The sequence below is a fragment of the Corvus moneduloides genome, chromosome 2 (assembly GCF_009650955.1).
Source record: "Corvus moneduloides isolate bCorMon1 chromosome 2, bCorMon1.pri, whole genome shotgun sequence".
NCBI classification, from domain to species: Eukaryota; Metazoa; Chordata; class Aves; order Passeriformes; family Corvidae; genus Corvus; species Corvus moneduloides.
In genome coordinates, this window is record NC_045477.1 from 22,217,382 (window position 1) to 22,235,322 (window position 17,941).

Sequence of the window (17,941 nt, forward strand, 5' to 3'; positions counted from 1 at the left end):
GCACTTTGAAAATTATTAAGCTGAGATTTATTAATTTTGGAAAACATGAGTCATAAGGAGAGCTAGTGATCATTCACACCCCTGGACAGAAATTTAACAAAATGTATCATTTCCTGATCTGTATTTTTCTAAACTCCTCTAATTTAACACACAAGCATGGATCTAATATTTCTTACCCCCGAACAAATTAGTTTAAAAAAGAATCAAAAATTGCTCATTAATATTATAACACTTCTGAGGATTGGTAAAAAAATCTAGACAGCCATTACTATTAACAAGGCTTAAGATAAATTGATAACAACAAAGTCCTTATGAAATCAAATACAAAATTAAATTCTCAGTTTTGAGCAATGAACAGAATTAGTTGCTAGGTGATATTCTATTCTGTTGGTATCTTTCACAGAAATGTCATAAAACCCTCATCAGACATTTCTTGATGATTAATATGCAGATTAGCTGAAACCTGTTACCCCATGAGCTGGTAATAAATTTTAAGTGACTGCTTTCAGTCAAACAGAACCTACTTTAAAACAGCTTTATTATTCGTATTTAACCTTGTTCCTGAAGGTTAACCTAATTCTTCAGTTGTAATTGAAGCATTTTGTAAAATTTTCTTTTCTATTTTCATAACATGAAGAAGTTTTTGATGATTCATTTCAACAAAAATAAAACAGGTGTTATACTTTTAATTTGTAGCCTTGGTACTGTTAAAAGTAAACCAAATACATTAAATAAAATTTTGCAGTGTCTGAAGTCTTTCATCTTTATTGCTGTTTCATGGCTGCAGTAAAACTTTTGCAGAAATCATAGTAACTAAAAGAATACTGGGAAGGGACTCTCCAGAACACACACCATTTTATGCCTTCGACCTAGTTAAACTGATTAGTATGGGAAGAAAAATAAGGCAAAAGATGACCCCAATAACGCTACAACTAGCATGGCAAAAACTACATGCTCTCAGGTTTCATGCTGAAATGGCAAAGGTCTTCCACATTGTGAAGATAGATAACAGGTAACAATTAAAGTAGTAAACAAAAATTCTGATGAAAGAAAGGACTGTGCCTTGTCATAGGCCTGAGGAAAAAGTTAAGAGAGACAAGAGAGACAAGAGAAGAGAGTCTGCATAAAAAATCTAAGGAAAAAGACCTTTCTTGGGTAGTTTTTTTGGGAAAGTTAAATGTAGCTTATCAGGCTATTTTATTCATACATGCATATATTTCTGAAACACTCACGTACTTAGCATAGGGTGTTTTAAAGGAGGCTGTCCTGTAAACCATTATTGCTCCTAGCAAACGAAACAATTGAAAGCACTTGATTGAATCAAACCAGTGGTTTAGGAAACCACTGTGACTATTAGGAGAACCACAACCTATCAGAATAGTTTACAAGTGAGGAAATGGTGTGATTATTCAGATGCTGCCTTGAGGTCTGAGACCTGCAAGGGAGCAAATCAGACAAACCCTAACAATTTGCACAAGTGACAAATGCATCAAGGTATGGTAAAGAAAAGAAAATCCTTGAATTAATGAATAGGAAACTATCTAGAAATTCAGGCTGAAGACTTGAAAAAACAGCCCCCAAAAGACAGTATTTTTGCACAAATGTAAAAACTCTGCATTAAACTGCCAAATTCTCTGAAAAGAGTCCAGTGATTATTGAAAATCAGCAGGAGTCAGCACCTAACACCCATTACAGCCAATAGTTTTACTGGAGTAACACCTACAGAGAAAACCATTTTAATGTATCTGGATGACTCCCAGTAAGAGAAAACATTAAAAATTTGCAAATAAATTGAACATGAGGAAGTAACTACACACACTCATTTGCATTGCCATACACAATACAGCATTTAAATGTTCCTTATTCAATTCTCAATTTCAGGTCACCAGCTCTTGTGCAAACAGACATTAGCACAGACATAAAAATGCTGCTCTCAGAAGACAATTTCCAACTATGGTATGTCGTCATGATAAATGGCATTTAACAGTTAATCACTTCACCATTTTCTATTAAATGCATTTCACCTTGGTGAACTTTTCAAAATGACTTTGAAAATTACAGATTTGAAATGCAATTAGATCTTATTTGAAAGGAAGGAAAGAGTTATGTGAAAAGATCAGTCTTTTAAACATGACTAGTAAAAATATTGGCAAGAATTGCAGTTTAACATCCCACATTACAATCTCTACATCAGGTCAAATAATTTTCCCCCAAGAATCTGATTTACAGTGTCTTTTGAATACTTTGCTTTGATCTTAATTGTCTGTGGGAAATTTCAAAGTATAGTTGGAAAACATGTGATTTCGTGCAATAAACAATAAATCAATGCAACCTTAATTTTGAGTTACTTACAGTCCGTAAGCAGAGTTTACAGCAAGACTGGTAATCTGTTGTGGAGGCTCACCATCCACCCACACCAACTGGATAACAAGATCTGCCTGGTAGCCAGGAGGCATCCGCACAGGTCGAGCCTTAACGCTAAGAAGAAGAGGTACAGAATAAGAACAAACAAACAAACACTGGACCATGAATAACAACTGCTTTGCATCATTATGAATAGTGAATTTGAATGGAAAACCTAAAATACTTCTTTTTGAGACTTTGATAAAGGACATTTCTGTGTATTTGGAACTTTTTCTTGTGAAGTAAAGTGTGACAGAAAAATGCAAAGAGGCAAGAGAGGAGAAGATATACCTTTCTGTAATGGTCCTCACCAGAGCATATTCAAAACTTACGGACTTGACAAATCTGTTTGTCCATGTAGTGCAAACAAGTCCTCTTTTATTTCTAGGAGTATAATCACCCAATATGTGAATGAATGCTTCCTACATCAAATCTGATATAACTACTAATGCCTGTTCCTGCTGTGTTATGGCAAGTTCAGTGACTTGCAAAGCAGGTAGTGAAGGTGTACATTTTAAGGGGAAGTGTAAGAGCTGAACACCTCTGTATGACTGCTTTATGTGCATTTTTGAGTGGTACAACTTAATGTGGGATACGCTGAAAGAAAACATTATGCAGTAATAGCAGTACTTTGAGGTATTCATGTTAGTCATTAGTACATTCACGCTGCAGGTAGTAAATTGCAGGTAAAACCCACTAGTCAGAGCATTTTCACTGCAGCTGTTACTGGTGAGACTGCTTGTATTGCACCCCTTGGCACACAGCCATAAAATAGGGCAGTCCATCACAAATAATCCTCTACCACTGGGAAAAACAGTCTCCAGAAAAGACTGAGAAATAGAAGAGGAAAGAGAGTAGTTAGTGGACACAGACACGGACAACACATGCTGAAGAATCACAATTTCGGTACATAATATATCTTCCAGCTTTGAGTCCTTCTCTATACATATATGTCTACCATATTTAAACAGTATTATCCTGTGTACTGGATCTTGGAGAAGAGATCTTTGATGACACAGACTGTCTCCTGATGGTGACTCTGCAAGTTTTCCAAGCAGTTCTGGCCCATTAACCTGAAAAGTTGATGGGTCAGATTGGAAAAAACACAACTAATTCCTATTCAGAAGCAAGTAAGTAAGCACTTCTTTCAAGAGAGGATATTCAAACTTCCCATTCAATAACCAGGGCTATCAGGTTCTTTGTAGATATTCTGATTGCATCTGTTGGGATACAGGCCTTGGTGGCAAATAGGGCTACTGGCAATCCTGGAAAATTGAAGATAAAAGCAGAAAACTGAAGTAAATGGAAATAAAACATAACCACAGAATAACACCAGGGCAGAAGTTCTCAACAAGGTAACTCCACTAGCACAATGGGTAATACACAAAGAAATTAGTCCTTTAATTCTGAAAGAAATTATGAAAAACAAACGACAGTGCACTACTTCCCACACTTTCATGATTTGATATGGAGCATTGGGTGTACCTTATGACGCAGGTAAAATCTCCTGCTCAGTGTTAATAGTAGAAGATTTTTGAAATTTTTTTATAACATAAAGACTATTTTCTTAATGAGACCCTCATATCTGCTGGCAGGTTGACCTCATCTGTCTGCCAGACACCCACTGAGCTGCTCTCTCATTCCCCTTCCTCAACAGCACAGGGGAAGAAAATAAGATTCAAGAGCTCAGGGGTTTAGACAGGGCAGGGAGATTACTTACCAATTACCATCAGAGGCAATGCAGACTCAAACTGGGGAAAATTCATTTAATTTATTGCCAATTAAAAATACAGTAGGAGAGTGAAAACTTCTTTGAAACTAAAATTACCCTCTCCCCTCCCTTCGTTTCAGCCTCAGTTTCACTCCTGACTCTTCTACCCATTTCTCCACCCCAAGCAGCACAGCAGGGGTGGGGAACAGTGTTTGTGGTCCATTCATAACACTCTGTATTTTGTATCTCCCATTCCTTCTTCATGCAGTTCCTCTCTTCCAGTGCGGAGTGCAGTTCTTCTGGAACAGACTGCTCCAGTGTGGATCCCTCATGGGCTGCAGTTTGTGCCAGAGAATCTGTTCCTGAGTGGGCTCCTCTCCATGGGCTGCAGCTCCCATCAGGAGCCTTTTCCAATGTGGGTTCTCCATGGGGCTCAGGGGAACATCGTGTACTATCATGGTCTCCTCCACAGAGGAATGTCTACTCTAGTGCCTGAAGTAATTCCTCCTCCTTTTCTCACCTGGGTGTCAGCAGAACTGTTTCTCATTCTTTTTTCCTCTCTCACAGCTGCTGCACAGCATTTTTGTCCTTTGTTCAATTTGTTTTCCCAGAGGGCCCACCCTCTCGGCTGAGGGGCTCAGCTGTGCCCTGCTGTGTCCAGCACAGGGCAACCCCAGCTGCTTCTCACAGAGGCTGCCCTGAAACCCTTTCCAGCAGCACCCGGGTACCTGCACCTGATACCTCTTTGATAACTGCATGTTCAAAATACACACCCTCTCTTGAATTGTTTAACCATTTCAGTAACACAGTTTATGCTGTAATGCTTATATTTCTATTCTACAGGATTCACAGACCTTGCCAGAACTTTCCCTTATTTATTACTTCATGAGAAAGTCATTCCTCTATCTCTCTAAATGCATTTCCTTAACAGCACACTCACGCTATTTCTTTTACCTGTGGTACCCTTCAGACCTTGCATGTGTATTTGTCTGGAGCAGTAATCAGGCACTTGGCTTAGATATTGTCATAGGAAAGATGTGACAGTACAGTTCAGCAACTGCTAACCCACTACAGTTGGCAACAGCTTTGTATTGTTGTTTTCTATTAACAGCAAACCTCTGCTCAGAGTTTTGCAATTTCTGACCTGTTCTGCTGGCACTAAAGCTTTGCCCTTTTCTTTGTTCATATGTTACATATCCATGAGCATTTCTGAAGTGATGCTATCCACAACCTTAATGAAGCAAGCTCTGGATTACTCAGGAGTATTTGTGGTGAGAACAAAGGCATGAACATCCGTGAACTCAAGCTGCTAAGGGAGAGAGGTCTTTTGAAACCAGGATAAACTGAAGCTACAAACAAGAGTTGTATACAGTAAAGATGTATTATTTTCAAAGAAACTTCACAGCAAGCAGAAGCTGAATATTTTACAAACAGTCCTTGAGAGTATCTTTGTGATGGAGCCCTTCAACTTCTAATATCTGTGGATAAGCCTTTAAGAGGCATAACAGTGGTGGTCTTCCCATCTTGCACCCCATTTTCAGCTTTCAGTGCCTGCCCTTAAAAATGTTATAAAAATACAGAACCGGTAAATGAGATCCAAGAACCAGGACTTAGTCTAATGCCCTTGCAGCTGAGCTTTCTGTCCACATTTTCTAATGGATAACTGATGATGTGGGGGAACACAAGAGGCAAGCATGCTGCTCCAACAAGTACCCGTCAAAGCAATGCATTTATACTTTCCCTCCTCTAAACAAGCTAACCTAAGACTGACAATCGCTGCAGAATTAATTCTGATCCTCTAAAACATGCTTTTTAATGTGATACTACTTTTCCAATGTGTTTCTAATGCCACCCTGAAAAAATCAGAGAACTTGAAGTACCTTCTAAGGTTTCTTTTGGATTGTCACTTGAGGGAAAAAGGTAAACACCTTTCTCTCTAAGTATTTTTCACTGCAAATTTGAGGATCTACTTTGGTAAAAATGGGTATTATGTCACAGGGATTTTCTCTAAGCATAGAATAAGCTTTAGGTGATGAAAGACCATAATAATTGAGTAAAGTAATTTCAGATTTCATGATTAAGGCTGTCATTCCCATGTGTCTGTGACATCTTCCTACTTAAGAATTGTTGAGCTATTTCCCTTGTTTCACTAACCATCCTGCGTAACAATAATGCGGATATTCAGTTCTTCACCTTGTTTTGGATGGCTTTTTTTAAAGTGTTTATAATATAAGCAGGAGTATGAGCAGAAGGAATGTAGACATTTCCTTGACACGTTCTTGTTCTGCTACACTGAATTTGGTTGTTGCAAAGTTTTGGGTTTTAGTTTTCTTCACAAGATATTCAGAGTTCCTTATCACTTTGGAGTTACTTGAAGCTACAGTCAAAACCCTTGATTGACCTAATTTTGGGATGATACTAGAAGATTGGGAACAAAGACTGACATTCTGGGTAGAGCTTTATGATAACAGCATTTACATTACATCAGAAGTATTTATCTGCATAACCACAAATCCATTGGTTTCTTAGGTTATCACAGCTGCATATTTCACTGCAAAATCTTCTGAAAGAAGCAAGAACAGTATTTATTCCATACTGCTGCCTGTCTCTCTCAGTAACAGTTCTGATTTCAGAAAAGTGCCAAGTTTTCATTACTTCAGTCCCTCCAATTACTTTCTTCCTAGTAACCATTCACAGACACAAACATATTCAGTGAGTCTGACTCCTGGCTAGAAAAAATTATGTAGTGTGGAGTGCCATTCATTTGCTGTAACAATGTTGAGAAGCAGCTAAGAAAATAAACATAATGGAGCCAGTTATGTATGTGTGTAAAATTTTATGTGCATTATCAATATAGTTCAAGCTCTGCACTCACTCTCCATCTGCAGATGGCTGCAGCTTTACATTATTATTGGTCTATTTTAGATTCTGTACTGCTGCCCACCTAAATGGCTTGCATATAAAGTCAACAGCATTAGCCTGTTCTTTACTGGCTTTTTTCTGTGTTTTCAGCACTACTTTCATTTTACCACCATAATTCTGCTTAGATCAGAAGTTTTTAGACAGACAAGTCCTGTGGACCCAGTTAGGATCTGGGAAAGTGTGGATATTTGTATGTCTTTCCTTACTGAGAAAGATAAGAGCATATGTAAGTATACTTTCATCTAAATGTAGGAGCGTGCCAGCAGCTCTAGTGGTGTAACTACTCTGACATTGAAAAACTACTTCTCAGTCAAAATAAGATTACAGTTATTCTGTGTAAAATTTGACAAAATCTATTGGACAGTTTAATGTGAGATTATATGGAGTCAAGAAAACTTCTAAAAACTAACAAGCAGAACCTCTGTGGGTTCATTACAACTTCTCTGAGACTCCAACATCAACAATTCCTCTCCTTCCCAAACAAAATCAAGTAAGAATCTCTTAAGGGAAAATCTTAGCCACTGAAATGATTGCATTCTTCCTGATTTCAATGTTATAAATAGATTTCACATTTGGACTTTTTAAATAACTTATCTCTGCCTCTTCTATTGATTTTCAGTTCAAATTAATGATTAAACTGAGGTCTGAAGTTCAACTGCCTGACTAAATTAGGTGGATAAATGAACAGAATGCCAAAAAATACTGTTAATTTTACAAGGACAATAGCACAATATTGCTTTTAAATGCCAATGCTATTTTCAGGAGCCAAGCAGCGCAAAGTATCTGCAAAATCAGGAAATGTTCATTTAAACTGCTTTTGAAATAATTGAGGCATTTAGAAGATTTAATAATAATTAGACCAAAATAATAATGAATTCACTAAAATGAGAGCAATTGTTGTCAGCAATGCACTCTAATTGCTGGAAAATTACAGTTTATAGAGTTTTGTACAGAATTCTTGTTTTAAACTATTCAAACCCATAATTTATCTGCCTTATTAATAAGAACATATTAATCCACTCCAACACAGTGATAATGTATTCCAACAGAAAACAATTTGCTTCTTTCTAAAGATTAAACAAATATACACTTCCACACAGTGCAACTGTTTCAAAATTGTATATTTTAAAGATTGTTTCCTAAGTATGAACACAGTATCCATGCCTTACACACCATAAAATATATACAGTTTTTTCATAAAGAAAAACTTTACTGTTACGCTAATTAATCAAGGAGAGAAAGCTTTACATATGTCGGCTTTTATGGAAGTTTCTTCATGAACCTTAAAAAAAAGGTTCCTCAGAAACTCCTGTAAGATTTACTCCTAGATCACGCTGGAAAACGACAGTCAAACATTTACTATAACAGTTTATATTCTTCATAATTATGTCTATCCTTTTAAAAATCCCTTGTTGATTATTTTGCCTTAATTACTTTGTTTGTTCCATATTCTGGTTTCTTGTCATTTTGTGTCACATACATAGGATTGACCTCTTTTTCTTGGTAGTTGATGGATTGATTAACAGATAGGAATGCTTTTTAGAAAGATAAATATTTGAACAATGGCACAGACTTACCTAAGACATGGGATACTGTCCTTCATCGTTCCTTCACATGCTACAGTGTTGGTACTTCCTGAAAGGCTCTTTAAAGAAGGAAGCTGGGAGGAGGCATCTGGAAACGGAGGATTTGTTTCTGGTTCAGGAGTAATGATGTCTTCTACTTCGCATTGAAGTCGTACCTCTAAGGACTTCAATAAATAAAAAGCTAAGTTATTTCATAAGGAAAGCTGCTGAAAGTTCTGTCACTTTCAAATAAGTATCATTATGCCTTTTTTTAAAATAACCCCCATTTATCATTATAATTTGCAGGCAAAGAATTTGTTACGTGTTATTTATACAGCACAACAGCAACACGAGATAGGAACTAGAATGATCATCAACTCGGCCTCCTGATTACTAGCACAACAGAGTCTCTACCAGACAAGTTTTAGCCAGGATGGATAAGCCTGACAGTGTCAATAGTACTGATACATGAGCTTCATTTGTCCATAGGTGGGGGCCAGGAAATCAGAGAGAACAGCACACACAGCTCTGTATTCCTTAGAATAAATGTGAGTTTAGTGGATTCTAGAAAGCAAAATTCAAACCACTTACATTTTGCTTTACTTCTGGCCTCTCTAGAAAGGGAAAAGGAAACCAACCAGGCCAAACCACCCTACAGTTCTTCCCACTTATTCAGGAAATATTAACTGAAGGACTCCAAAACACACGGGAAACTGGACAGGAAGTTCAAATCTAGGTAGTAAACACTGAGCAATTCTTTCTACCTCGTGAGCTGTCCAAGGAGATACCCATTTTGAAAAGATAATGTACAAGGTACAGCTCTCAAAGAGACAAGGTTTGGGGATTACTAGCTGAGCAGTAATTTCAGTGCTGCTACCTTGAAAGGAACAGAAACAATTGCAGAGGTAGACACTGCAAGCTCCATCTTCGTGATCTTTCACTGAGACATCATCTGTACCAGAATGAAGATTAACAAACTACCTAAGTTTCAGGAGATAAAGGTGAGTAGTACTGAAGGGTCACCTGTTTTTCAATCACTGTGTTAAAACATACAAGATTTCAAAAGAAGTGATTCTGTTTAACCAGGAGAGAGAGGTCCTTTCTCAAAATTTCGCTTTTGTTTTCTCCTTGCAAAATCCACTGATATTTTTTGCCTGAATCAGTTAAAGAAACCTACAGACAACATTTGCCTTCAAAGACTAATGAGTGAAATATTGAGTTCAGGAAAATCTAATCTGGAAGTAATTGCAGTGGACCGAAACAATTTATAATGCTGTTTAATATTTATGCAGGCCTGGAGTAACTTTTGAAGAGTCTGTTCTTCTGCTTACCATGTTAGAAATGCATCACACTTCTTTGGATGTTTTTCTGTGTGTATTCCTTTTTCTACTAAAATTAATTTTGTTAAGTTCTAGCTATGGTGCATTTGAAGGGAGAAGGAAAAATTCAGACTAACAACATGACTGTGAATTTTTCTTATGTTTTTGTCTCTGCTTTGACTGGACCTTAGGAGGGTTATAGAAATGTTGAACCAATTTATTTTGACAGAGAATAAAGATATTTTTGGGGGATCTCATCACTAGGCTTATTGATTCCCCTTTCCATATTCAAATGAGTGTGACCTTTTTTCCTATGGTTCTACTCAAGAGCTTTGAAGAGGAGCTTCACTGAGGAAAGATGCTCATTGAGAAAGTGATCATGTTTAATTAATAGATCCTTTTGAGACAGGATAGAGTGGATTCAGATGAGAAAACAAAAATAACAGCAGCAAATGCTTTTTATATAACTGCATGGCAATGACTCCAAGGCTGGATATGAAGCAGAATTTGTCTCATGCATACTCCTTGCCTCCAGAATCTGATATGAAATGATGCAAATAATACTTCTGTTGAGGAAATTCCAGGCACAGCCTATGCCCCAAAGGTATATTCAGCTGCAGACTTTCCTGCTACATGGAGCAGCCTGTGAGCAGCCCTCATGCTTCCCATTTACCGCAGCAGTAACATTACAACACTGTCATCAGGGCAGTCAAACCAATGTGGGGGCCTTAAAATGCTGGGAACTGTAGATTGAATTCAAGGTAAGTTCAGTCTGGATGATATGGAGAGGAGGACACAAAGTGCTTTGTACCTCAGGCAGCAAAGAAATCCTGAGACTGGCCAACTCAGTCTCAATATAGACAAAGGCACACAGCCTAAAGTCAGGTACAGATTCCAACAAAGAATTCCGTACTTTTGATTAAAAAAACCCCATCATTTAAGAGTGAAGACTTAAATGCAAGCAGCGAAAATGCAGAAACAAGAAAGAAGGCCCATTTCAGAGATGCACAAAACCCAGAGGAATTCTGTGACTATGCCACCAAGATTGCATAATTTAATATTCAGAGAAAAATGCTTATTAATTACAGATGAAATCTGAGAAACTGTTAAATTGCACATATTGTAAAGCTTTGGAAAATACAAGTAATGACACAATTCAGCTGGAAAAGTGAGGGACAGGGAAAAAAGACATTAAATTATACATAATAAAAGATTAGGTGCACTTGCTGTGGAACCATGTAAGAATACTGAAATGGAGTAATTTTAGCTGCATTACATATGAGCTGGTCAGTAACGTGAAATTACTGTTCATTAGTTTTAAACCTTTCCTGAAATATATTCAGGCAGCTTAGTAATTGCCTGGCGGGGGGTGGGGGGTGGGAAATGAGTGGAAAACAACAGAAAAGCTACAGGTAATGAATTTTTATACAGAATGGCACATGGCTACAGGCCAAAAGTGACACAGGCTTTTACCACAGTAGAATTTTCTAAAGTACATTAAATAGTGTTAAAAGGATAAGAACTATAATCAGGGAAGGTGACAAATAATCCAGCATTTCACACAGTTTCCATCTTTAGGGAAACAACATCAGCATAAGCCAGAAAAAAATCAACTCTTCTTGTTTTATTAAACCCACTGATGATTTTCAGTCTCCTTATGAACAGAAATTAAAGAGATTAAATACTCGAGTTAAAAAGAGCATTGTGCATGTACACAATGTACATCAACTGATAAAAACGTACAGCAGACAGGAACTTTAGACCAGGTAAATACAACAGAGATTACTGTATCATAAAGCCTTAAAAGCAAACTATGTCTGAAAGGCTGCACTGTATGTTACTACTCAAGCAAAAAGAAAGTGGAGAGTAGGTTCCAAAACCCTCAGATTTTTGTCAGTAACTTAAGTAGGATCAAGATTTCCCTGGAAAGGTTTAAAATGGGATGTCCTTAAACCTGTATTTATACTGCTTGCTATTTTTATTTAAATACTTGAGCACAGATGAAGCAAGGCAATTTGATTTAGAAATTATGTTCTCTTATAAGAGAGTGAAATAAGTACTTACTGCAATTTCAGTATTTACTTCATGTTTGCTGAACTTGTAAACAATCACATACGCAGACACTCCTGCCACACAGAAAATTCGGCTTTCAGGACACCAGTACATCATCTGAATGGCAAAAGGATCCTCTTCCACAATCTCAGCTGTAGCTTTTCCTTCTCCCACTTTCTGTTTTTCAAAGACCTTTGATGTTTTTAGTTTGTACAACATCTGTAGAGTAACTGGAATATATTAAAACATATAAAAAATACTAACATGAAGCAAATCAGTCATAAAATTACTAGTTCCCACTTTCTTCTCAGTTGTAGCATAACAAGGAATCTTAGGAAAGCCTAAGAGGAGAAGATGTGTATTATACAATACAGATACTATTCTGGTACATATTACTGGTAGGATATGTATTTAATACTTCCCAAAAGGGTATTTGTCTGTGAAATACTTCTTAGTACTTTCTGGGGAAGGATGTCAAAGGTGTAAATCATGGTGTTCATAATTAGGCTTATACTCAGTGTTACAGAGAGATCTGATAATATTGACACTTTCCTAAAGAGATGTGAAACTAAGATTTCATTTGCCTGAGGTTATGGTCTTGATAGTATGTAAAGGCTGTATGGCAATTAAAGAGAAAACATTAGGAAAGCATTCTGGTGGCGTGGTCAACACAAAATCCTTCTGAATTAATGGGAGTTCAAAAACATTTTGAATTTCTTGACTAATGAGTAGATCTGTATTTATACCTGTATATAAAATCCTAATATCCAGAAACTTTTGTCAAGATTAGAACTCCAGTGCAGCAAACTCCAGAGGTAAAGGAGGGATGACAATTCACCCCATTATGTTTTACATTCTTCCCTGTTTTTACTACTTTTACATTAGTTTATCAGTGGTATTAGTAACTGCATAAGGTCAGAAAAAGTCAGTCAGGCCCAGCACCTAGAAAGGTGTGCATATGCACAAAGGCAAAGCTGCTTGCTAGGTCAATGGAATTGTGGTAGCTCAGCCTGGCCAGCTTGTGTAACAAGAGCATCAGGAAGATGAAAGGACAGTGTTTTGGTTATGTAACCAGATGATGAACACAGCAAAACCACATTTTTGTTTTGCAGTGCAGATATATGCCAGGAGGTTTATCATACACAATTTTTAATGTTTTAAAAAGTTTTAGTACATAAAGCACTTCAGAATTTTCACAAATTGCAGCGAATGCTTCTGTAATAAATACATAATTCTTCCTGCCCTAGTGGCAATGAAAGGGGATTCAGGTTGCCCTTAGTGCCAGTATCAAATCTAGAGTGGCACTTCAAATCAGGCATCATGAGTCCATGCACACTAGGACTGGAAGAATTATAGAATCATAGGGCAGAGTACAAGACAAGAGTCTTCCATGCTTCTCTGAATTACTGGGTACCATCTGTACCTAGTGCCTTCTGTGCCTTCTCTAAGGGCAAATAAGAAACAGCAACGGCTTTTGAATTAAGATACATTCAGAAAACAGCTCCAGTGGCTTAGCAATTCTCTGTCTGCCACAAATCTGTGCTTTCAGATACAAGATGACACAATTAAAATATGTCTAAAAGCAAAGTATTTTGTGCCTTCAAATACCAGTAGGATATTATGTTTGCTGGGAAATCTCAAATGAACTTAGAACTCCATTAGAAAGGTTAACACCTTGTAAATAATATAAACAATAGAACTTTGTAATAATCAAAACCTTGTAAGTAAGAAGTACCAAGTATGGCATAAGAAACACAGTACATGCCCTGAAAAGCAGGACTAGGACCAGGACATCAGACATGTACTGAAAATACCATTATTGTTGAAGAGATTGTGAATATTCATGATCATCTCATCATTATCAAGCTTTTAATGTTAAGAAAAATTCCTATTGCAGCATGTATATATTGATTAGGGGGTTATGGTTATATTCCCTATGAGAGGTATTTTTCTTTTCCCATTTCTGCCAGAATTCTAGAAGGAATAACTAGCACACTGCTTCCTGTGCAGTACATACACTAAATGCCTTGTGGTCTTCCAACAGTCTGTATTGTTTCACCCTAACTTTAGTGCCCATATTTGCAGATTCTTGTTAAAAACAAAATATTCACAAGACAAAGTCTAGTGTCTCACTCTACTTCTCTAAATAAAACTAATTATCCTACTTTTGTTCATATTAAAGCTCTCACAGACTTCTTTCTTTGCAGATAAACTGTTGACCTCATTTGATGATGGGTTTTTTGGTGTTCACCATAACTTGAAGTTACTGGAAGACGTAAACTCTGAGTGACATGCGTCTGTTTTTCCACAGTTTCCAAACAGACAAATTCCATAATAAAAAACCAACCCATGGTCATGTTCAGTTGCTGTTCCTATTTAATATATCTTTGTGAAATGAGGCTTTGGAAATCCTCATTTTTACCTTGTCCATCCTGTGTAAAAATATTTGGTATTAGGTAAAAAGGGAAGTAAGTACCTGACAAAGTCAGGTTTAGCTGACATTAAAAACTTGTCAACATCCCCCATGTTTGGCTGGAAATGGTAGCACTATTAATAATTATAATTCTGTGGCACCATGTGGAACTAGCAGGTAGTTTAAGTATGCCATACTCCATGATCTTGGCACCCATTACAGACTGGTTATTAGGATCATATTAAATCTCTCTCTGCCTAACATTTCACCCAAAATTTTCTTTCACACTCTCTTTTCTTTAAGAGGCTGATACCCCATAAAAGAGTGATATTAATCCCTGTACCACCAAAGAGACAAGAATACAAGGCAGCTCTAAAGGAACTTTGGGGAAGCACTGTCACATTATTTGAAGCAGAATATTTTAAATTTCAATAAAAGTGTATGTGCATTTTAATAAATATATTTTACTAATAAACACTATATGTATTTTCTGTAGGGGAAAATGCTATGTGCTGATATGTGCAGTTACAGCTAGATTGTATGAACAAGTATATTCTGAAGCTTTTTCCTGCTAGGATGAATGGTAATGCTTCCCAGTTATTTCCTGGGATTTGAGACTGGACAAGAAAAGATTCACCCTCACCAGATTAAACATGTATTGAAGTGTATAAACGTATTTCATATTTTCAATATTTTATTTTTACTTAGCTATAAAGAAGACTTTGTTGTACTCAGTATAGAAGTGACATGAGAATTGGAGCTGAATGTTAGATCTAATTGAGCCTTCTCTTCTAGACACACAAGAAGAATGTGTCCTAAGGTTTTTTTACCAACACTTCATCTTTCATAGGTTTTGGTATGTTGGATTTTGAGTTATTCGTCACTCATTTCTGCCTAATATAGCTCATTACCAGCATTTTTTCCCTTAACTTAATAAAGATTTTCTTAATTTCACTCCTTTTTCTTAATTATATCAGCCCCAGTATTACTACTCAACCTGTTAAGTATCCTGTTTTATATATAAATGTGTGTTTGTGTGATTTGTCAGCATTATATAAAAGTGAACTTTAGAAACTTACTGGCAGAAGCATCCCAAAATTTTACTGATCCATCTGCATGGCTTAAAAAATATAAAAATTAAATGTGTTAAAACAAAATGCAATTCTAAAACATCATCTACTTTCAGTGACTAATAAATATAGCAGAAAAAACTCATTTTGCTCATGTAACTCTCTTTAACTTACTGACAATATATTAAAGACATACATACAACCATAAGAAAATATTTTGAGTTTCATTTGGTTAATAAAATATTTTTATGCATTTCCAGCAGAGAACTAAGCCCCCAGTGAATTTCAAGATTACAACAAGAAGAAATCACTTCCCATAGTAATAATGAGTTTAAGTCACAGCACTTTTGGTTTTGCAGCAGGCCAGCATCAAGCCTATTCACTCCAAAAATGCCATGTACAGTGAATTTTGAAAGGACAGAGGGTAACTTTATTTTGCTTGATACTTTACAACTGTGTTCTTTTTATTAACATTAAACCCCTCAAGTAAAGCTGGAGAAAGGAGACACTTGTGTTTACAACGAGAATGATCCCTTCATCACCTTCTTGCACTACTGCACACATCATAACCTTATTTTTATGAACAGGTTTTTAGTATCATTGATAGTAACAACTTATCAAATATATGACTGAGACCAGAGGAAAACCGATCATGCATCTTAGTTGAATACCTTCTGTTTCACAGTATGGCCCTTGGGAATCCATCAGGCACTGCTCATGGGGTTCCTACTGCCATCTGAGCCTTTCTAGGCCTTTTTGCTCTGTTTCTTCACCCACAAGGTGAAATTCATCCCAGTGCACCACACCCTCACTAATGCTGGGTATTAAAATGAATTCCCAAACTGTCCCCATATACGAAGTCCCCAAAAGGCCAAGGGACAACAGGTATAGAAGACCAGCTGCTCTCCTTTTTGAAGCTATGCTCCATGACCTTCAAGGCCAATATATTCTCTTGCAATACATTTTTCTTTCCCAAAACTTCACCTTCACAAGTGCTGCTGTCTAACAGTGGGGCCTCAAATGGCAATTCTTAATGGTAGCTCATCCCTGGGTACCAAGGTTCTGTTTTCTACAGTAAAAGAGAATTTCTATGGTGACACTGCTCAAATGAAGAGCCAGGATATGCACACACTGTGAAGTCTCAACTCTTGTCTATAGCTAACCCACAACCAAAAGGAGTAGATGCAAATACTTTAGAAGTACCAATCCCCAGTCTCATTCTCACCCTGTAATAATGATTTCAGGATATGTCTGAGCTCCAAGGTTCCATGCCCCACCACTGATGGGCCACTCCTAAACAAAAAAAAAGTACAGAGATCACAACTTATTCTGATGAACCTTGCTTGGTTCATTTTTAAATTCAGGAGTAGACATCATCTTCCCCCAAAAAGCAATACAACTTGTAAAAGAACAAAAATATGTGTAATTCAAGGCTTTTACAGTTTATTAACATTTTCGTGTCATCAATTCAGGCGTTGGAAACTTAGTAACACTTTTATATTATCACTTAATGTTTTATGCTATTAAAATATTTCCCCCCAGCTAACAGTCAACAGTCTAAAACAGGAATGAGAGGGAGAAGTAATAAACAATTCTTCTGGTCTTTGGAGATGGCTTGTCTCTTGGAGTTTCTATACAACACTGAATAGACCGAGAATTTATCTTGAATACAAAGACCACTGAAGAAGCTGGCCCAGAAACAAGAATCAGAGCATGATGCCATGAGATAACTTTTACAGAACATATGAGATCATCATCTCTCCCTTGCCTTTTGTTTACTGATGGCAAGACTCCCATTCTCTTGGTCTAGGCTGGTTGAGCAGAATGCTGTCCTGTGCCTAAAGCCCTGGCATATATGGATACAGGATGTAGAGGGTGACATATGTGCAGAGTGGGTCAGGATGTGTGCAGAGTATGAGTGGCTGGAAAAAACTGGGAGCACAGACTTGTTTGTGTGGATACATGGAGTGGCTGCTTGTGGGTACAGAAATGGCTGGCTGGCATATGAGTGACTACCTGCCTTCAGAGTGTTTATTTGTATGTGCACAAATAAAGCAAGGAGACAATAGAGGATTGCAGGGAATACAGGTAGGGGTGGCAAAGTGTATGAGGTAAGGGTAGATTTAAATAAGAGAAATAAAATATTTTCTGAAGCACTTTTCCAAACCAAGATCCAAAAGAAGTAGAGAGGATTCAGTTTCTGAGTCAATGGAAAACAAGCCAGCTCCAAGGAGAGTACTTCTGTTGATTTGAATGGAAAACTGATGATGTCTGACTTGTTTACCCAGTACTTTTTTCTACTTTATTTATTAAAATATATTAGTTCTAGCCAAAACATAAACAAGTTTAAAGCTTGACATTTATAAATTAATTGCATTTCTTCTTCTACTTTCTGCAGCTTTTCCTATTTCTAAAACATTATGATAAGACTTTGGTAGCTCAGAGAAATAGTTATTAATATCCCTATTTAATAACAAATCTCACAG

At 36.9% G+C, this 17,941-nt stretch overlaps 1 protein-coding gene across 9 annotated transcripts in view; it reads right to left on the reverse strand.

The window, feature by feature from the left end:
* STXBP5L (syntaxin binding protein 5 like) overlaps window positions 1-17,941 on the reverse strand; it is a 189,286-nt gene that overhangs the window by 53,102 nt on the left and 118,243 nt on the right. For all 9 annotated transcript variants that reach the window (XM_032098438.1, XM_032098440.1, XM_032098441.1 and 6 more), the window contains exons 13-17: window positions 16,681-16,748; window positions 15,465-15,505; window positions 11,985-12,202; window positions 8,614-8,786; window positions 2,353-2,478 (exon numbers count right to left, since the gene is read on the reverse strand). In XM_032098438.1, the coding sequence (XP_031954329.1) occupies window positions 2,353-2,478; window positions 8,614-8,786; window positions 11,985-12,202; window positions 15,465-15,505; window positions 16,681-16,748 (626 nt within the window). The remainder of the gene's footprint in view (window positions 1-2,352; window positions 2,479-8,613; window positions 8,787-11,984; window positions 12,203-15,464; window positions 15,506-16,680; window positions 16,749-17,941) is intronic.